The sequence below is a fragment of the Aulostomus chinensis genome, chromosome 16 (genome assembly GCF_037954235.1).
Source record: "Aulostomus chinensis isolate RoL2024-O1b breed Wild chromosome 16, RoL_Achi_v1.0, whole genome shotgun sequence".
In the NCBI taxonomy this organism is placed as follows: Eukaryota; Metazoa; Chordata; class Actinopteri; order Syngnathiformes; family Aulostomidae; genus Aulostomus; species Aulostomus chinensis.
The window spans coordinates 24,676,601-24,698,272 of NC_141335.1; the positions used below are offsets into that span (position 1 = coordinate 24,676,601).

At 44.9% G+C, this 21,672-nt stretch overlaps 1 protein-coding gene across 2 annotated transcripts; it reads right to left on the reverse strand.

Moving 5' to 3' along the window:
- Nucleotides 1-120: 120 nt before the first annotated feature.
- Nucleotides 121-21,576, reverse strand: heatr5b (HEAT repeat containing 5B). Of its 2 annotated transcripts, none has more exons than XM_086180383.1 (36): nt 21,487-21,576; nt 20,869-21,029; nt 20,553-20,764; nt 20,039-20,147; nt 19,787-19,936; nt 18,979-19,150; nt 18,742-18,899; nt 18,361-18,655; nt 16,232-16,387; nt 15,650-15,900; nt 15,304-15,415; nt 15,061-15,213; nt 14,881-14,980; nt 14,649-14,758; nt 14,154-14,317; nt 13,821-13,996; nt 13,595-13,700; nt 13,301-13,491; nt 12,890-13,049; nt 12,526-12,715; nt 12,208-12,377; nt 11,973-12,120; nt 11,701-11,880; nt 11,225-11,479; nt 9,014-9,195; nt 8,834-8,902; nt 8,051-8,230; nt 7,740-7,974; nt 6,295-6,531; nt 5,942-6,069; nt 5,653-5,797; nt 5,292-5,564; nt 4,810-5,034; nt 4,549-4,700; nt 3,520-3,733; nt 121-2,586 (listed from the first exon to the last, which is right to left on the reverse strand). In XM_086180383.1, the coding sequence occupies exons 2-36, from the start codon at nt 20,992-20,994 to the stop codon at nt 2,279-2,281; spliced, it is 6,192 nt and encodes a 2,063-aa protein (XP_086036509.1). In that variant the 5' UTR covers nt 20,995-21,029; nt 21,487-21,576; the 3' UTR covers nt 121-2,278. The 2 variants fall into 2 exon arrangements, with proteins under 2 accessions (XP_086036509.1, XP_086036510.1); XM_086180384.1 differs by having other exon boundaries at nt 122-2,586; nt 18,406-18,655.
- Nucleotides 21,577-21,672: the final 96 nt, after the last annotated feature.

The window sequence follows — 21,672 nt, forward strand, 5'->3', positions numbered from 1 at the left end:
CTACACTTCAGGAAACTTTATTCACATAGTGTGGAATGAAACACGGGGCCACTTCAGTCTGCCAATTTATTCTCAGACAAATGATAAAACCTCCATTATGGGCTAAATAAATTATGATATGCTACACTTACAGTGGCACACGATGTACACGCAACAGGTTTCGAACATTTTTCATAGCAACAAGTAAAAGATATAACTTCTTAAAAGCACGCAAAAGGATTCTTCCTCACAAATTGTGTTCTCAAACGTGTTCAAATCTGTTCCTGTGCATTTCACCTGCACTTTAAAAACCAATAAAAAAAATAGAAGAGAAGGAGAAGAAGTCCCTCCACCCGACTGACACGCTCAGCACGCCGATCAGTGGGAAGTGAGGGAATCAGAGTTGTGTGTGTGGTCAGTGGCGGTTTTTAAAATCATTTTTGATTGAACAGTTTTACTCTCATCCCACTCACAGCAGCCGTCATGATGCGTCACTCCAGCGTAAACACAGGCCTGGTTAATGACACTCACTGGACACTCACTGGAAGGACAGACATACTAAATCGAAGGGATCATAATTAATTCTAATTACGCCTCTGTTATGACATGTTAAAATGGCTGCCATGAAAAGGCCCATTATTAGAAGTGGTGTAAGGGAAGGACAACTTTGGTCGTGAGGGGGGGTGAAGAAATCCCGTCGGAGGGAGGGTTGAGTGAAAGAGCCGAGATGTTCAGAGGGAAAACAAGTCAAGGAAAATAGTTTATCCTGAAGAATGTGTTGTTTTGCTGAAAGTCGAAGGCCAGACACTGGGAGACGGAAGATTTAGAGCATTAAATCCCCGGCGAGTAACTGCTGCTTTGGGGAGTGGACAATTGAGTTTGCTGCAAAGATAAAAAAAAATATTACAACAGCAGTAAGGAGGTGGGGAAGCTGGCGGTGAAGGTGGAGAGACGCGTTCAGGGAGTGACGGGGATACAGAACGGAACACCACTGCCTTCATAAACAAAGTAGCTCATTCTGTCAGGAGGGAGTTACGCTGTCACTACAGACCTGTTAAAAATTCTGTAGTTTTTGCGAGGGATAGTGGACGGCAGACCAACCAAAGTTCTCTTTCAGAGGAGGATAACCATCAGTTCGACCTCAAAAGTGAGGGAGGACAGGCAGAGGAGTTCGTTACTGCTGGGTTCCGAGGCCTGCTAGAGTTGAGGGAAATAAAATAGCTGATTAATTCAACAACAAAGGCGATCCTAAAGAAAGGGGATGTAAATAATAGAAATATATAAAAACATTAAGGAGGGCGCTGAAGGAGATAATGGGGAGACAAAAAGAAGGCACTGTTTTTCTCTTTCAACTCAGATTTTAAAAAAAGCAAGTTATTATTCTGGAACCCAAGAGAAGAATAACAACTTGCAGGCTGGACACTGCGCATGAAAGGAAAATGTCCTACTGAATCATGTGAATGTGCAGAAACAGTCGAGCCTGTTTTCCTGGAATGTAGCGAAAAATTTACAGAGAGCGTAACCTTTTAGCAGAGTGACAGAGCGCAGAGACCTATCACTTTCTGTTAAATCTTCTACAGCTTCTTAATATCAGGCAATTGGCGAGGAGAAACCTTTAGTGTACACATCTTATATCTTTCACTTGGACACGAAAAAAATGTGGGGGCAAAGACAAAAGCGTTCATTTTTTTTTGTTGAGGAACTGCCTCTGAGATAATTAAAATTTCTGCATCAGAGCTCGATGCATTTCATGATCCAGCAGCTATGATAAAAATCTCATTCAGGGCTCAACATCATCAATACGTGTTTTATGGCATATTATGATTATGAGTTAATTCGAATAAAAAGAAAAGTATATTTGCAACTTTTAATGGTGATGCAAAACAAAAAAAAACAAAAAAAAACGGCACCGTAGCAGATCTCTGGATGGCGAGGGATGATGACCGGACCAAAAAAAAAGACCCAAAAATGAAATAAAACACCAAAAGATGCGTCAATTGTGTCCCTCTTTATGTGCATCCAGTCTGAAAATGATACATTCACACAATCAAAACCTACTACAGACTTTAGAGTGAGAATCTGTTTGAGTGAACATTCAAAAGGTTTTATAATGATATTTACATGATTGACTGCATGGTGAGTTCTCAACTGTCAAAAACACAAAGATGCGATACATGATAAATAAATACATGTAAGAAACTGTAGTTGACACCGACGGGTCTGTTGACACAAACCAAAGATAAACAAAAAAAGACTACATTAAATTAGTCAGTGAGTGTATGGGACATTTCTGGAGTGTTCAGAAAAAGCTGGTCTTGAGTTTGATGGTTGGTGCCGACTGCACGGCCGGCTGAGCTTGCCTGGCTGCAGCCTTGGCTTTGCTGTTGGCCTGGTTGGCCCTCACGGCGGATTCCAGGCGGGTTTTCAGCTCAGGTGCCGCACCGATGACAATCTTGAAGGCAGCTGGGTAGAGGGGGCCGATCCGCATTAAGTTCTGAAGGGCAAACTCGTGCAGGCCTTTGGAGACTTGGGGTGCGGAGGAGATGGCGTTTTCATCCAAAAGATAGGAGATGAGAGTTGGAACCAGAAGAGCCAGCAGCTGCACCCCTGTGGAACACAGCACAACAACAACATGTTGACAAAAACAAACAAACAAAACAAAACACAGCAAACATGGGACAGCATCTCCGTTAGGAGTAAGAAGTGTTTCTACTGTTGGGTGAGACCGCAGGACCAGCATCAGCCAAACAGCTGCAGTATAAAGACTGAAGCTTCTGACTGTTGTTGTTGGATGACATCACACAGAGGATCCAAACAGAGAGCTTTTTGTTTTGGTTTCACTTTCTCCTCCGGGGCTTTTTCATACCTGAATGAAGCTCACATTTGTTACATTGTGAAAGTCTGACCCTGTTAGTTCTAGTTCCACATTTCAATTATGAGAGTGACTCAAAGGAGTCAACATGACATCCGTACGTTCTGACGCCACCTTCACGTGGGCTGAAAAACTCCCTTTACTTGGCATTGGTTTGTGGGTTGGCGTGCATCTGATGTTGGCTCAGGGACCATGACCACCACTTTTGGTTGGACCAAATTTTAGGCTGTGTGGACCGAGGAGGTTTCACAACTGTAACTTTGGTTGGTATCAGACTGTTAACTGCATCCTCGGTGTAAAAGTTGGTAAGAGCAAGATTCTGCTACAACCGTCAAATCAGCTCACTGTATCACATCAAACACTCTTAAAGTAAAAATTTGTAGTTTCCAGTACTATCTGCTTCTCATACGGACATAAAAAAAAAACCATGAGTGGGAAGACAAACACTTCATCTATAAATAATATATAAAAATGTTGATACTAAATGAGGAGTAAACTGGAGTAGAGATTCTAAATTTAGCATTTAATGATCTCCTGCACTGATATTTGACAGTGCACATCCGAAGGCACTGAGCTAAATACTGTAATTGATCTGCTTTAATGGTGCTAAACACATTAATGGAAGAAATACAGTACTTTAGTGGTCCATTAAGCAAAGTGATACATACGGTTCTGCTCTTCGCCCATGCTGACCAGATTTTCCAAGACCCTGATGCCCTCCTGCACAGCCTGCAGCTCAGCAGCAGACCCCGGTCGACTGCGCTCCACTGCCTTCAGCTTCTCCACCATGAGTGGAGCCAGAGCGTGGATGTACGGGGTAGACAGGGCGCGGCTGGAGTGCTGAAACACCGACAGCAGCAGCTGATAACAGCGGGCCTGAACCTGTGGCAAAAGAGAAAGAGTAACAACGCTCATTTGAGTTCACTGAAGCTGTTCAGTAAAGTCGTGAAACTTTACGGGCGTGAAGTTGAGATCAAAATGAATGCAGAGTTTGAAACCTACAAGCAACCAGTGCTTGTGTAATTATGTAGGAAAAACTGCTCATGTAATAATTGTTGAGCACACTTTTCCAGCAGGCTAATTAATATTCATGCTGTCACACTGTTACGTTTTGGCTGGGTGATTAGCAACCATGCAGCGCAAGCATGACGTGAGGGCGGAAAGAGGGGCCTGATGGCGAAAAGCCAAGCCTCCTTTTGGGTGCGGGTGAACGGTGAATTGCCTCCTGAAGCTCTTTGCAAAGTCAGCGGAAAAAGGACTGACGGTGCTCTCACCCCCCCAAGTAATTCTTGTGTTTGAGATATGTCACTGTCTAACAAAAAAACAAACTGAGGAGAAAGGGTCAGAAAACAAAGTCGACGGGCCGCATCCAGGGACAAGTCAGTCTGGAAAGCAAGAGCCACTGAAAAAGTGGACCGATAAAATGGCCTAAAGTACCGCCATGAAAGGACTGTATGCCCAAGATGGGTAAGCCCAGCATTAGACAGCACGGTAGCTGACCCAAGATAACGTTAGCTCTCAGGCTAATCTAGCATGTGCACCCACGCCAGCCCTGCAGCCCCGAAGAACGAGTGAGCCAACAAGTCTAGATTAGTTTGTGGCTGTGATATAATGTAGTAATAATCACTGAGTACGTGTGGGTCAGAATATCAAGGTGTCAGTTTGAGATTCAGATATATAGTCGGGTCACCACTTACCCAAGGATCACTAGAGTTGAGGGCATTACGGAAGCGGTCCATGCAGCCCTTCTGCAGGACCGTCACTCCAATAAGTTCATTGCTGGCAGACAGCAGGAAGAGTGTAATTGCTGTCAACATACTGACTTCATCCATGTCAGGTCTGGACTCATCTAGAAAAAAAGACATAAACAAACACTATCAATGAATAATGGCGTCTTGCTTAAGAGTGTGTCCCTACCATACAAAACCATGGTTGCGTGGATGTTACAGCAGGTGTACCTGGCTGTGAGTACTCGAGTACGGAGGCCAGGCTGCTCCTCACAAGGCCGGTCCACTGTGTCTGCAGGCTATCCACATGAGCAAACGGGGAGGTGATGATGGTCTTGATGCCCTGCAGCGCGGCAGACACAGGCACAGGCACCGAGTTGTCAGCAGTCTTTACCGCAGTTTCCTTCAGCACTCCAGTGATTAGGAAGAGCACGGTCGGCAGGATGGTCATGCTTCCTGGAAACAGAAGCGCCAAGAAATCAGCGTCCTTCTGTGGTGAATAACACTTTTTCATGCTCGTCGCTCATAAGCATATAAGATCTTAAACTAACATCTGAAAGCAATAACATTCCTAGCAGCCATTAATGCACACAAATCTGAGCAGGGCAAAGATTTCAATGATGCTAGTTGGAACACTCGCTTCATCTTGCACTTGAATGCATCTTTGTTTAACATTTTGCTCGTGCGTTGTTGCCAGGTGCTTCCAGCCTCACCAGCAGGAGAACAGAGGGAGGGCAGTTCGGCCAGGATGGTAACTGTGTTTGCCACCAGGCGTGCACTCTCTTCGGGTAGTCGCTGAGGACTGGTCGGGGTGTGACTTGGTGACTCCTTCACACGCGTATTCAGCTGCGGTAGGTGACGAACCAGAATGAAAACCAGAAGCTCCATAGCTGCAAACACCAGGGAGTTGCCAGGGACCAGCTCCCCTGCTTCTCCCCCTTCCCCAAGAGTGGGTTGAGAGTCCTTCTCTCCTTCCTCCTCGTTCCCTAACCAACATATAATCAAAACATGCATATTACCACTTATTTTCTCATGTATCTCTCAGAAAGCAGGCTGAATCTGTTAGTTCCTGACCCTTTCTGCTCCTCTGTTGCTGCAGGTGGTCCTGTGCAGCTCTGATAGTCTCCTGCACTACTGCCGTGACCTGCAGCTGGATGGCGGGAGGGTCCCGGGTCAACAGCAATCTGTGCAGCACATTCAGGAGCTCCACTGCCAACAGCTGGGACAGACATAAAAAGAGACTGTGACGCACCAAACCTTCTTCCTTCACATTCATTTTTTTAACGAATGAGCACGAGATTCATTACATCTCCTTGTGAAAGCATCAGCAATGAATATGCAGACATTAGGCTTCAATACTTACCTGGTCTTCTGCAATGTGGGTCTTTGCACTTGGAGACTCTAGTAAAGTACACAGGGCCTGCAGGCATGACATCACATGCTCAATGGGTTCCTCAGGTCGTGGGAAGCAGAGAAACTCTATACTGACACCTGAGAGACAACACAAAACTGCAGTTAGGGTGTGTTCATGCTCTTCCTCCGTCATGCCTCTGCACCCTTTCACCATCGGCAGATGGAAGGTGGATCTGAGGCTGTATGGTAAACAAAAAGCAGTTCCACTACTCATTAAACAAAAAAATGAGGAACCACTTCTATAAAGGCCAATTAGTTTGAAGCAAAACACAACAGAATATGCAAAACTCCATCTGTCTTTACCCAACATGAGATGCATCCTGTCTTTAAGCGATTCCTCAAAGTTCTTCGTGGTGGAGGAGGCTCCTGGAGGGATGCCAGGAGCTTTGGAGGGAGCTGAAGGAGCCTCATCTTTTTCTTCACAAGCTCCGAACTTGGTGCTGTTCAGCCACAAGGCCACGGCATGCAGGACGGGGGCCCATGAGCTGCGGTAATGGAGCCTTGCTGTGTCTATAGTCTCAGGGGTATAAAATGCTCCACCTAAACAAACGAAGGCAAATAATTTGGACCGCACTGATTTGAACTTTAAATAAAAGAGGTCTTACAAAGTATGTTAATGTTACAAAACACTAACTTATGCACTGAAAGAGAAAAATTATATATAACTTTCTTTCTGTGGGCGGCATGGCTCAGGGGTAGAGTGGCCGTCTAGCAACCAAAGGGTCGCTGGTTCGATCCCCGACCCCGGTGACCATGTCAAAGTGTCCTTGAGCAAGATACTGAACCCATAATTGCTCCTGATGAGTAGGTTGGCGCCTTGCATGGTAGCCTCCACCATCAGTGTGTGAGTGTGTGTGTGAGTGAGTGAATGAGATAACACTGTAAAGCGCTTTGAGTACCGCTAAGGTAGAAAAGCGCTGTATAAAATTGAGTCCATTTACCATTTCTAATGACACTCACTCTCAAAGGCTTTAGGTCAGTTTTCCTCTGCCTGCCACTAGTGGTGTCCCTCAGGCATCCATTCTTGGGCCTATTCTAATTGTCTATATACTTCTCATGTTCCCTCTTAAAAAAATTATTGGTATAACAGACGTCCCCCAACCCCCACCCCCAACTCAAGTGTGTCCCTTCAACTGCTCATAGGAATATTCAAGGACAATGGATGATTGCGAATAATTTTCTTCAGCTAAAATGTAATAAATATGAGGTGATCATCTTTGGTCAATCACAACCAAGTCCATCGTTGTTTGCTTTTTGTTGCCATTGGTATTTTTCTTATTCTGTCTCATTTTTACCTTGTATTTAAATGTCCTTTTGTAGCAGTTTGGTACATGCACTGTAGGTACATGCACTGTAGGTACTTATTCAGGCCTCCTTAAGTAAATTTTACACACACAAAAAATACAAATCTGGATTTAAGGGCAACTTTACCAGGAGAGCTGCAACTTTATCCTGAGACATCTTGTCATTGCTCTAAAAGATGGTTATACTTTTAAAATATTGTCAAATACACCTACATCACATATCATTTTTAATGAAGCCTGGATTAACTCTAGAGAATTTTTTAAAAAGTCTGATTTATAAAAGACTAGAAGTAAAATTAACAACCCAGAAACTGCTGGAGGTGGCCTCAATCTAAACTCTGTTTTCCCACCAAGTCTATAAAATGGAATGTGAGCACAATTTGAACCAGGAATAAAAGAAGATTCATATATTTAGCATTCAGAAGGTAAGAATCTATGTGGTACCATCAGGGGGCAGCTGACTGGAGAACTCAGCAGGCAGAGTGAGCAGAGCGTAGTCTCGGAGCATAGCCAACCACAGACGGCTGAGAGAGGGCAGTTCAGGCTGCACCAACGTGATGAGACTGTCAGGTGGAAGTACATCTGCACTCAGATCATCCTCATCCTCATCTCCACTCCGGACTGGCTTGGCAGGCTTCGACTCAGCCTCTTTCTTGATCTTCATTGCCACCACGTACACCTGCTCAAGAGGGACCATCAGTAAATGCGTTTAACAGGCACATCAACTGCAGGAGAACGGATCTGGTCAGTCTCACCTCTGCCCACGCCTTGAGTACAGCCAGTTTCTCCATTGTGGTAGCACTTTCACTGTACAGCTGACTGGATGAACCCTTCCCAGCTTGCACTTTGTCAAGCGATGATACAAGCAGGTTGTGGACACGACGCAGGTCATTAAGGTCACTGACTACACCACTGCCAATCCAAGTGCTACACACCTGTGGTCACACAAAGGTACAAATGATCAGTCACAAAACACGCAAACTGCTAGTTTGAACATTTTGTACTTTTCTTTCGTCACCCTGCAGCTCTGCAGGTGTGAAATTTGATTTTCTATCCCTGTGAACTCGACCTATGAAGAATATTTGTTATTGCTTTCTTTGCTGTTTTAAATTAATCATCCACAAAAGAGTACAAGAACCCCGAGAGCAAACTTTTGGCTCTAAACTTTATCTTTCAGAAAGAACGAAAATATTCTAAGCAGGCACAACTGCTCAGCTAGAGACACAGAGGGGAATGTCAAAGACAGGACGAGACGAGAGTTTTAATAATACCGCTGACAGCCATGTTTGCTTTCCCCCCCATTGTCATTCATCCGTCATATCAGTCAGATGAGTCAGGGAGCATTAAGCCAGAAAATCTGACACGGGATAATGACTCACCATGCAGTGGTTATTTATGGATATTGCAGTATAGCTACAAAGGGCTCTAACATCAACAGAAGATGTCAACATATAAGGTTGAGCTGGTACAGTACCAACGCAGCCGCTTGCTAAGTGCTAACAGTGTTAAATCGACCATCAGACGGCCGGTGGTCTTACCTGGCAGGCTTTAGCCGTTATGTCAGACGGAGTGTCGGGTGAAAATGCAGGTCTGAGTGCAGCTCCGACCTAAATGCATACGTGAATGACAAAGATGACTTCTCAAATTTGTTTCCACAACTTTCTTCTCACTCTGAGTTTTTTGCAGCATCATGTAATGTCCATAAGTTCTTGACTCACATTGGCCTGGTATTGTTCCAGGATAACATGCCCCGGGAACTCTGGCTCTGGTACAGAGGCAAACTTTTTAATGATGTCCTCCAAGGCCTGCAGGCCAGCCATCCTCAGCTGGTTACTGTGGTCTGTGGCAGCCATGAAGGCCATGCGAATGAGGTCAGACAAATGGAGCACCAGCAGATCTCCTGGTCAGAGGATTAGGAAATCAACATGGATTGGGTGAGGAATTCATACACTTTGGAAGGAATGTCACCTCCGTGAGCAGCCAAAGACCAGCAGATGTCTGTCCACACTGAGTGTGAACACTTGGCCAGTCACTGTCATATCTCACTTTAGTAAACCTCTAGCAGGAAGGTGCTGTGCAACTATTGATTCCTCCAAAGCTTCTGTTTGCTTTCTCTCAACTTTAATACAGCAAAGAAGAATTGAAAACTGGAAATGCACGACGTGGAGCAGGGGTTCCCCATAACTGCCTATTACTGGTAGCGGGTCTTGAGTTGTTTACAACTGGGCCATAAACCCCAGTCAGAAGCAAAATGGTGGAAGGACGCAAGGGCTATATATACAGGTGGAACAAGGTGCCCACCCCTAACAGCTCTGGTGCAGGACCAACTCATCTCTACTTGTGTTCCAGTTTACTGTGCATACAAGCGCATCTATTATTTTGTTTTAGAAGTACAACAGTCAAACCAACTTGGGGATGAAAGAATAGAGGTGGGTTAAAAATGTCTATATACCGATATTTTATCGATATACATTTGTAGGAAAGATTATCGATACATAAATCCCAGTATCGATCTTTTAAAATGCATTAGATTTTACCCCCCTTTAGTCTGGCGTGATTTAGTGCGTGGTGCAACGTTACTGCAGTCAGATGATCAGATCTCGCGAGATCCAGGCCATGTGCCTCCGATCAGAGAACAACAAGATGGCGGAAGCCCAACTTTACTCTCTGGCAAATTTAAGAGCCGATGTTTGGCAGCACTTCGGCTTTAAGAAGCAAGAAAACTGCGCCCAACTTGAAAAAAATAATGCTGTGCGCAAAATGTGCAAAGTAGAGGTTAAGTACAACGGAACTACAACTAATCTCTGGAGCCATTTGACTCGGCATCACCCAGAGGACACTCAGCAACCAGCAAACTACAAGTCACTGCAACAACCCTTGCTGGAGAAAGCATTTGGGTTTCCAATCCACGCCTCCATGTGCAGAGAACATCACTTCAGCTCTGGCAATTTTTATCTGCAAGGATCTCAGACCATCCTGTGTGGTAGAAAATGCAGGCTTCAGACCCCTCGTCCAGACACTGGAACCACGCCATGTGCTACCGACATGGAAACAACTGAGTCAAATCACAATCTCAAAGATGTACAGAGATGTTAAAAACAACGTCGCAACTGCAATGAAATCAGCAGAGAGAGTTGCCATCACTTGCGACAGCTGGACAAGCAGAGCTACGATTCCTACTTGACAATCACCTCTCAGTACACTGACAGTCACTGGTCCCTCATGTCCCACGTTTTACAAACGCGGGCGATTGAAGCTCGCCACACCGCGAGTCATCCTGCTGAGCTGCTGACGGTTTGTGGAAGTCTAAGTTGCCCTTCTGTTTTGAATGACGGTCATATATTTAAATAAAAAGTGCATGATGTTGTATAACTATTGTTTAATGGTCAGTTCTCAATGTAAATATTAATATTCAATTACGCAGCAGGTTAGAGGGTTACTTTTATAGCTGAATTTACAGCATTAGTCCTTTGAGAATCTCTTCCATTACCAAAGCAAAATTGTTATTGTAACTAAAGTATCGTATCGTATATTGTATCGAATCGTATCGTATATTGTATCGACTTTGGACCTAGTGTATCGAAATTGTATCGTATCGGGAGGTCAGTGGTGATACCCAGCTCTGTGAAAGAAACATGTAAAAACAACGACAAGGGCATTTTTAAGTACACCTCTGTCAAACCAATGCAAATACAATAAAATTTTATTAACTTCTCATTGGGTTCTTTCTTGGTGCTTGCTCCAAGCGCATTAAAGCTTAGCCCAGTAATTGCTGTGTAATCCCCTTAACAGCCAGAAATCACACAGCAAGACATGGCACTTGGACCCACTGTCTTATTGACCAACAAGCGGTCACAGGTGGCAGAAATATATCAATAATTCTCGCATGAACTAGGAGCAGCTAGCTGACAGTATGGGGTGTGTCATACCTTTTGGGTTCTTGGCTTGTGCTGATCGGGCAGTCGCCAGGTCAAAGTGCGCTTTGTCTGCATTCTCACACAGCAGAATGATGCGGCACAAGCAGTCAGCAGCAAACACCCGCGTCACCCAGCGCGGCGCCACAGAGGGTTTGGACTTATCATCTTCACCCAAACCAGTAAACATGGTGTCATCATCCATCTCGTCCTTTTTTTCAGAGTCTTCCTCATCCTTTTCCACTTCGAAGACAACAGCTCCCCCTACGTCTGGAGGAGGAGATGAACACACGGTCAAGAATCGTCAACTTCATTGTCTGTCCTGATGTTTGCTTACTACGCAGGACCGATAAAATCAATGTTACTTATATGCATGGTGAGTTGCTCTGGAGCTCCCTAAACACTAGAAGATATGTCAGGCCATAGAAATACACTTGACAGAATTTACCAAATGCTGTGTGATACTGCAATTTCCTTCCGGACCGATTCACCTGTAGTCGCTGCCAGGACATCTTTGCAGAGTTTAAGCCAATGCGAAAGCTTTTCCACAGCAAGAGATGACAGCATGTGGCCCAAAGTGTCATGAATATCAGCACACAGCTTCCTGTCTGTCTCCCGATCCAGCATGCCGAACAGAGCCCCCTCCAGACCCGTCTCTGTGATGTTCAGATCTGAACCAAGGACAAAGTCAACACAATTAAAGCTCAAGCGCCAGAGCCTGATGGCACACAATGTTCTCGTTAACGTCACGGGTCGTACTCACTTATGATCGTATTCTCTTTGCCATCTCCTGCTCTCTTTGCGAGGCTCATGGCATATTCACAGACCTCAGCAGCCTCTCTCTGAGCCAGCTGTCTCAGGCAGGCGACAGCAGCACGACGCAGCAGCAGGTGAGAGCTGCATAGGTGCACCTGCAGGGTTCCACAATGAAGAGATCTATTACTGCAGCTGTGACAGAAGGATCTGCCTGAAATGTTGCTGGATATATGAAATCTTACACAGAGACAAGGCACCAAGCTGGACAAGTTGACATGGCGGGGGGCGAACATGTGTAGCTGCTGCAGACAAGAGATGGCAGCTGCTTGCACCAGGGAGTCAGAGTGATCCTGCATGATGGCACAACCCACCAGGCACGACGAGCGGATCGTGGAGATGGTAGCACCATTTCCTATCCAACACATTGACATATATTAGGAGGATAAAACCAAGGGTAAGGCCTGTAACGGATCAAATTTGATATCGCTGCCACCTGCTGGCATGGAACAGTACTGACATTTTCAGGGTGAAGTTTTTGATTTTGTCCCTTATTTATTTACCTTGTAATTCTGGTCCAACAGTGGTGATAAGCGCTCCTAAGCAGCGGCCCAAACACTGATGCACCTCCGTGTGAGATGGGGGCACAGTGAGGAGAAGGGTCAGGACCAGGGACAGGGTGGGCTCCACATAGCCTCTGTACATGGGACCACTGGAGTCCACAATCAGAGCCAGAGAGTGAAGAGCCCAGGTCTGACAAAAGATGCAGTGTTATTACTGTAGTCAAAATTCATGTCCACTCATACGTCAAATCCAAGTCAATAAAAATATAGTCTACTATACAGAAGCACAACAACAGAACCTCCAACCACACCCAACGCTCCTGATAACTTTTGAAATCCATTTCCTCTGAGTAATACACTGTACCTGGACCTCATGAGAGGATCCATCCTGGGCCAGAGCCAAAAGAATGCTGACGCTGGTCTTTAAGTGCTGGCCGGAGCCAATTCCTCCAACATATCGATGCAGACAGCCAAGAGCCAGTGAATGGCCTGTCCTTGACACAACATCCCGGGCCGACTTCAGCCTGGAATCAGGAAGAGAGAAGACATGAGTCACTTGATTAAGTCAAGGGTAGAAAGGTAAGACAGATTCAAAACGTATCAAGGACAATCAAAGATGTTTCCTCAACTGTCACCTGTTCTGTTGAAATAGTTTTCCCCCCTTTGGTCCTGACTAAACTGCCCAACTCTGATCTTAGCAGGAAAACTAACAGAAAATACAAAGATGAAAGAAAAAATAAAGAATTCAACAAAGATTCAGATATGGGATGCTCACTTGTCAAAGCTGGTCTGTGCCATTCTGGCGATGAAAGTAGCCTCTCCAACCACTTGAGCCATCCTACCGAGAGCCTCTCCAGCAGCACAGCGCAGGATGGGATTGGGATTGTCCAGTGCTCCCATCACCAGAGCCAGGGCTGATTTGCGCACCTCCTCAGGGCCCAAAGTACTCTTGTTCTCTGCCAAACCCTTCAAGGTGGACCAGGCAGGAAGAGATGCATTACTTCACATTATATCAACCGAGTGATGAAATGTGACACTCCTCTCGTATGAGGGAAAGATGTTTTCTCACCTTCAGAGCACTGAGCACTGCAGTAAAGATGTTCAGTTGGACCGCCTGCTGTCGAACGCCTTTCGCCTGCTTTATGCACTCTGCAAAGTGGTCCAGCATCTGCAGCCTGAGTCGCATGGATGAGATTGAATTCGTTAATTTGGGAAAGCAGCAATGAACACCAGTATCATCTAATAAACCACAAGAGACCGTTGATGTTTTTGTGTGTATGTGATCAGGTGCTCACCTGTGTTTGAAAGACACGTGGGGGAAAACCACACCGAACAGAGCTACCGAAGCATCGATGACTGACACACCCAAAGGTAGAGGTCCTGGGATGGCTTCGCCGACCGGCACACGCAGGTATATGGAGGAGGGGTCGTGTTCTAGCGCCCCGCTGCCAGATGCACTGTTGGGCTGGAGCTATTTGGGGAGAATCACCCATTAGTTTGGACACAGACAGCAGTAGCACAGGCAAAACATTGTGCAGGGACCCAGATAACATACAGACACAAAATAAACACTTACATTTAGAGAACACTCATAGTACGTTGTGTTGTAGTACCGCCAGTTACTCTACCTGATCCTCTATGGACTTGTGGTCTGTTTCCTGAAGCCAAGAGCCCATAAGCACGCTGTCGTCATAGTGACAGAGAGAGCGCAGCAAAGATGTGGTGGTGTTGGCCGAGTTGTCAGTCAAGGTGAATTCTGCCACCAGCTCCCTGAGAAGGGCGTTGAAGCTTCCTACACAAGCACACAAACAGGTTTCTAAAGTTTTAAACATCACTCAACATGAAAAAAATCCTCTCTTCAGTGATAGTTATCAAATTTATGATATTCACAACATGTGGAATAATCTGAACACATGCACCACAAGAATAAAATTTGAATTGGTGAAAATAGAACTATTCAAATTAAATTTCAGAGGACCCCGCATGTCTGTACTGTAGTACAAGAAGCCTGTCAGTATTTCAATATGCGTTGAAATGCTATTTTGTCTCATCTCTTATCTGAATACAACTTCAGTAAAGTTAAATGCAGTTTTGTTAAAGTATTGCACAAAGGTCTGTCTTACCTTCATATGTCTTGGGAGGCAATAGAGCCAGAATGTCATACAATCTGAGTCTCACCATTGCTGCACTTGCTTTCAGGTGAGCACCGTGAACTTTAATGATGGCAGGGACACTGAGAAACAGGTGTTAACACAACAATCAAATCACCGCCGTCATGAAACTCAAACACAGAGGTGAAATTCATACCGGTCTACACTTCACTACACTTCTGACAGACAGCCTCAATGTACTCACTGAGACATCATAGTCATGGCACATTCAATGGGAGTCATCAGCCTCCGAATGACATCTTCAGTAAGTAGTTCAGGACAGTGGGCCACAAAGCTTCGCATGGCTGCATCAGGAAAGAGGAGGAATGAGATCAGGGTTGGAATGACAGTCCCTGAGTAGGTAAAGAGGAGTGTGTTCTTTTACCACACAGAGCTCCAGCTCGGCCCTCCAGGGTGACCTGCCAGGTGAAGGAGTCTCCTCTGGCCTTTTCCGCCTCCAGCTCCTTCTGGGAGCGAGGAAAGACGTTCCTCCACAGCAGAAGCATTTTGGGAAGGTGATAGCGCACAAGAGAAGGACCTGCACATGAATACAAACAAAAAAAATCTAAACATGATGTTGTCAGAGAGTTGGATTACTGACAAGTCGCAGCTGAGAGATAAGACTCACCCAGAGTCATGAGGGCGCCCAGCAGCAGCCATCCAGCCTGTGTGCGCTGCAGGGAAAGTCGACTATTCTGAGCCGCTGTCCGCAGCAGGTCTTCGGCGATACTAACAACCAACTACAGGAAAGAAATGCTGACATTTCAATCTTCAAATTGAATTTTTCTTTTTTTTTTTCCACCACTGCACATTTCCAGATTACGCTACAGAGCTCTCCTAATGGTTGCAGCCCCCCCTGTTGGCAGGCAATATAACAGACCACAGTACTACCTGGTTAGGTGTATTGATTAGATTGGCACAGTTGATCTGCAATCTAAGCAAATTTCTTACCGACACATGCGCGCATTACACACCTTGCCTTTGGAGTGGGGGATACCCAGAGGGCACTGGTGTACGCCTCCGAGAAGAGCAGCCATTGCGAAGCTGTAGCCGCTCACCGCCTCAGGTGAGCTCTTCAAGTTGTTGATTCTCTCGGCACAGCGGTCCAGCAGTGGGGTTAACTGGTAGGGTAGAGCCACGGCAACACAGCGCAGGCACCAGGCAGCGGCCAAACGAGCTGCCATGCTGGGGTGCAGCAGCACTGAGGTAACAGTTTCCAGAAGTCCTATGAGAGGGGATGGAATCTGGCCTTAGTTGTGAAATAATCCAATCTGACAGGAGATTCTGATAAATTCAGTCACATGAAGACTAATACATAACACTTGTATGTCAGAAGATCAAATGAAAATGTCAAAAGGTTTCAAAAAGTAGGAGGATGTGTGAAATATATCATGAGATGCATTCCAGCCGGTTGAAGAACATGATTTACATGAACACAGATGTTAAGAGCAAGTTTTCTATCAAATGGATGATAAAATATAGTACTGAGCGTCAGAAAATGGTGGGCAGTGTCTTGTAAAATGGCTGCATAAGGACTCCGCGTGCATGTGTCTGACCTATGGAAGGCTCCTGGATGAGCGGTGAAGCTGTAGCACTCAAGCTCTGAACCAGACTTCCCAGCTCCTTTAGGGCACAAACCATAACGTGCTGGCTGGCAGAGACATCGGCTGCCCCTGCCTTGTTCTCCCCACTGATGTCATTCACAACTGCTTCTGGAAAAAACAGGGGACAGAAAGAAGAAAAAGAGAGCAAGGATTTATCGTCATAGCACTAAAAGAAATTGCTACAAGGCAGATACTCTTGGCAGCAAAGCTTTGCTAAAGTGCACATTGAAAATATGGCAATTATTTGGCCAATAAGTGCAGCACTGATGGAAAACACAGCCCAGACTGACTCAAAAATCATCTCAAAACAAGCAACTCTCTGCCAAAGGTTACCTGAGGTCTCTGACACATCACATAGACACAGGTTCTAGTACCTGAACTGGCTGGCCACATTCTCCCATGTTGTAACATAACATGAAACTGCACATTTCAGAAGTACATTCCTTTGAAATACTGCAGAGTGCACGGATATATGCCGCAAATTGAGAGCTCTGATGATTTTATTAAAACAGAAATGTGTTGCGTTCACAATTGCAGGAGACAATATTTCACTTCTCATGCCAAATACATGCAGCAAATGTTGAGTAATAGTACATCTAAAGGTCAACACAAGAGTGGATATCGTCAGAGCTCTGAATAAGCATTGAAAGAAAGCCAAGACAGGTCACACTTACAGAATGGAAATCATCAACAGCAAGTGACTAAAGCTGCGTCTTGAACTGTGCCGTTAATATGATTCTTTTAGTAAATATATTTCTCAAAGTCTTGTTTCGAGGACCCTCACAGATTTAGCTGAAAAAGCTATAAGCATCAAATATAGCAATGAGGCGAGTAGCACATCTGGACAACCATCGTGTGCATCATCAACAACAACAACAACAACAACATCCACAACACGGGTTCGGAATAATCAACCACAGTCTGAAGGTTGCAAAGCAAATCAGAGTAAGAATCATCATTGTTGAATGAGATGAAGGTGATGATTAAAAATGATCAATGGGCTCTTGTGAGGCGAAAAAAAAAAGGAAGAACTGAAAAAATAAATAAATAAAATGGAAAATTAAGTGAATGTAATATCTGGGTGCTGTGAGGGGAAATGCCTTGTTCCTGCTATGAGTGTGTGGGAAATTATTGGCACATGCACTTTTCCTGTTTGAGTAAGTCACACGTCACCGTTATGTTATCTGCTAGGGTTTGTAATGCAGTGACAAAGAGTAAATTCACGGGCAAACAGCTGAGAAAAGAATGCAACAGTGCGACCCCAAGCTGAGTGGCGATACATGTTACTGACACTGTGACGCTGCTTGTGGTAAAAAGGTTTGTAGAATTGTAGAAAAAGAAGAGGGAAGATATTCAAAGAAAGTGAGGTGTGTAATGTGGCCAAAATCCTCCAGCAAAGTGATTTTTCTCACTGATCTGAAGGGTTTCTCTGTAAATTCAATTAAGAAATGGTCTTAAAAAAACACCAACTTCATCACATTTATAATTCTTCCTTTTTTATTTAAAAAAACAAAAATTTAACGGCAGAAAAACATTTTCTCTCTGTTTAGGGAGACATTTTTTTAAAAATCAGCTGACCAATAAACATATTCTGATATTGATAATAGGAATAATGACAAATATCTAAGGTGATAATTGGCCAAACCAATAATCGATTAACCTCCCTAATCCCTGTCCCCCATCTTGGGTTGGGAGGCCTCCTCCTGCTCTCTAAATATCGGCCGAATCACGTGACCTCGCCAAGCTAGGTTTGAAAAAAAAAAAAAACGGAGACTCACAAGATGGCGTGAGTATTCCAGCCCTGATCAAGCACATCGCTTAATTTAGCTCCCTCTGTGGAAACTATCACCAAATCTCTACCTGTGGACAAATTTCTACGGTTGTATGGTATAAAAAAAATCACATCACCCAACTATTAGAGGAAGAGAAGGCAGAAAACAAGAGGGGAAGCACAAGCAGGGAAAGCCACACACACCACAGAAAAGGAAAGTCACTTCTGAATGCAACACAAGCACAAACCATGCAAAAATGTAAGGAACTGAATGGTGAATTAAAAGTAATAATAATGGATGAGTACTTACTCTGTAGTGCTCTGAACCGTGACATTTCCCCCCCATCCTCCTTACCCACAGCCCTCATTTGCTTGCTGATGGCTTGGCAGATTTCTTTTCCTGCTGCGATTTGCGCTTTCTCGCCAAGTAAGCCCCCCAGGGTGGCGCGTAGCATGAAGGAGACACAGCGGCGTGAGTACACAGCTTCAACGTGTGTCTGAGTGGCCCGCGGGTGAGACACAAGGTCCAAAACATGGGACAGGAACGTGGCGAAGTTGCGCTCCAGCCACTGACCACCAAGCGTAGTCACAAATACAACATAGGCCTGAAGATGACGGAGGATCACATGTGAGGTGACTGAGTAACACACCACAGGCTCTGATTCTGGTTCAGTTTCAAAATTCACCTCACCTGTGTGACGCCCACCCGCACCTCCCTGCTGACAGAGCCTCCCCCCTTCAACATCTCCCCTCCGCTCTTCAAGAAGCCAGATCCACCACGCAGAAAGCCTGTGGCCATTAACTCCAACACCTCATCCAGCGTGGCTCGCTTCACATTCTGACGCATCACTAAGGAAACGAGAAACGACTTGGTGAGCAACTCTGCGTGAGGAGGAAACAGACGTCAACGCCACAAATCATCCATTACCAGCAGCTTGTTTGGGCATCAGGGCAGTAGCCATGACTGTTCCCAGCAGCTTGGCCACGGCCACCCGAACGCCATAGTTGGATCCTTCCAGGGCCTTGAAGCACAGCGTGGCCAAGTTCTCCAGTTCTGTGGTCCACATGAACACTGCCTCATTCTGCAGCTCCAACAGGCACTGAGCAGACCAGAGGACAGAGACGGCATTTCACTGGTTATCTTTGCTCTCCTCAAGAGCAGCTGGTGAGTTCCTCTCTGCTCTTCAGCAGTTATACTGTATGTTCTCATGATGCAGACAAAGAACATGGCGGCCGGGTCCATAAAGAACATCAAAGACAAATACAGAGGATGCACAACCTGAAGCATACGGTTCATAAAACAACTGATGCTGTGTTACAACAGGAAATCGTCTCTCACAACGAGGGGAGGTTTGCACAAGAGATCTTAGTTCAGCCAACATGACTTAGCAAAACAATGGCGGTTTGTTTCTTCCTTAAACTAAGCTTGTTTTAATTTCAGCTGAGGCATTATTGGTATCAATACAGCCAAGCCCGCAACAGTCATATTACACGGCTTCTCGTTCCATCTTAAACTGAAGCAGGGGTTTGCTGAAACAACTATTTTCTGATCTCAAGCTGTGAGTACTTAGCTTTTCCCAGATCATTGGCCAAAATAACAAGCACAAGAAATCATTCATGAAAAATGTTGGCTTTGGGAAAGACGGTTTGAACAGTGCATTACCTGGGTCAGTTCTTCAAACGGGATTCTTATTATCTTTAGTTTAATAAAAATGTCCTTTACTTCAGTGACCTACCTTTGCTACTGCACAGCGCACAGCCATGGACCGGTCTGTGAGTAAAGACCGGGCATTCTTGTAGATGTCTCTGTGACATGACGCTGCAGCTCCACCCAGTCCACTGAGCACCTTCTGCAGGCTCAGAAGAATCTCCCCTCTGCCTTGAGACTAAATGTGCAGTAAAGGTTGAGATATATCACATTAATTCCTAAAGAACTCTTTTGTTGTTTAATTCACTTCTGATAGTCCCAACACTGTTAAAAGTCCTACCTCTGCACTCTTTAATGCCTTCAAAAGATTATTAATCGTGTCTGGAAAGGAACTTCCAAGCATCCTGCCCATCTTCTCATAAAAAGCCCCAACACATGCCACTGCAGCACTGTCAAAAATAAATGAGTATTGTTAGAGTGAAAGTCCATCCATCCATCATCTGCTTATCCTGTTTCAGGGTCGCGGGGGGGGGGGGGGGCTGGTCTTGTCCCGTTGCTCTGTATTTAAACAAACAGGCATGAAAGCACAGCTAGAATCCATAAATGCCAGCGTGGACGAAGAGATATCTCCTCATCTACTCTTAATCCCCCTGTTAAACGTTATTTTGCAGATTAACGTTTGGATTAACTGCTAATACCCTTGAATGCTGAGAGACTGAATATCCCTTAAACTCTGTAGTAGTAGTGTCTCTATGTAAATACCTACAATCTCAAACACATCGCAAATTGGAATTAATAAACGCGTCTGTTGTAACAGACACTGAATTGATTGCTGTGGTTAGAAGAGAGCTTACAGTTTTGTTGGCAGGTACGCAGGTGTGTCATCCTTGCTTTTGATGATCTCGTTGCATTTATCCAGCGTTTGGAAAACAGTAAATGTGTCGCCAATGCTGTAGAGGGTCGCCAGGTTTTTGGCAAGCAGTTTTCTTGTTGGTGGACCAGGGGCTGAGCTGATCAACCCTGTCAGCTGCTCCACCAGCTTCTTCTGCTTCTCCTTCACATCCACCTGCCATTCAAACACAAAGCACAGTTACAAACTGTGGGGCAACTTAAAAAAACAAAAAAAAGAAGAGTTCATGTAAAAAAACAAAAAAGAAACAGGATGGTCACCTTGTTTGCTGCCACAAGCACTTTGTCCAAGAAGCGGAGCCATTCAAAGATGAAGACAGGCCTCTTGGCTTCAGTGATTTGGGCCAAAGCGTCTTCGTTGAGCAGCAGGCTGTGGGCCAGCTCCATGGTGAGGACCCTGTATCACAACCCTGCCCTCAAAGCTGCAATGTTATGTTAGGGGATGTGTATTGTCAGCATTTGTCTTTCTCTAAAAACGTTCCTTGAAGCCAAGCAGGATATAATAGTGGAGCAACCAAAGACCTAAAGACATTTCAACCTGTAGCTATAATGGTTTCATTCACAGGTAGAACATTTATCGAGTGTCAGTCCTCAATAAACTTATAAATACATGACATTTAACATGTAAAATACAGCACACAGTAAATCCTCGAAGCTGCGTGGCGTTATGTTGACAGCTGCCTGCCAACAGCAGTTAGCAACACAAGCTAGCTGCTCCCTACGAGGAACAAGCTCAACTTGGACTGTAAACCGCACACAAGCCGAAGATTAACGATTTATCAGCATATTTTAAAGTATTTCTTAATTCGAATCCGGCTTAAAAAAAACAACATACTTCCTGAAAACATAGGGTATATGCGACCAAATTGTTCATCCTACCTGTGTTTCGATAGCCTCCCTAGGATGAATGACGACGAGTAGCTCTGGTGTCGCACCAACAATCATCCGATGGGAAACTAATGAGTTAAAGCGAATGCGACACAACGTTAAAATACAAACAACATAAAATTCAACAACACTTCATAAGCCCCTTTTAAACAAAATCCCTTGAGTGAAAATAACCAT

What these genes read in the sequence shown, in the direction of transcription:
- heatr5b (XM_086180383.1), bottom strand. Translation starts at nt 20,994, where the DNA reads ATGGAGCTGGCCCACAGCCTGCTGCTCAACGAAGACGCTTTGGCCCAA. An exon ending in TGTCCTGGCAGCGACTACAG is followed by an intron (nt 11,480 to 11,700) that starts GTGAATCGGTCC and finishes CTCCTCCTCCAG; the next exon opens with ACGTAGGGGGAGCTGTTGTC. An exon ending in TAACGGCTAAAGCCTGCCAG is followed by an intron (nt 8,231 to 8,833) that starts GTAAGACCACCG and finishes GTGTGACCACAG; the next exon opens with GTGTGTAGCACTTGGATTGG.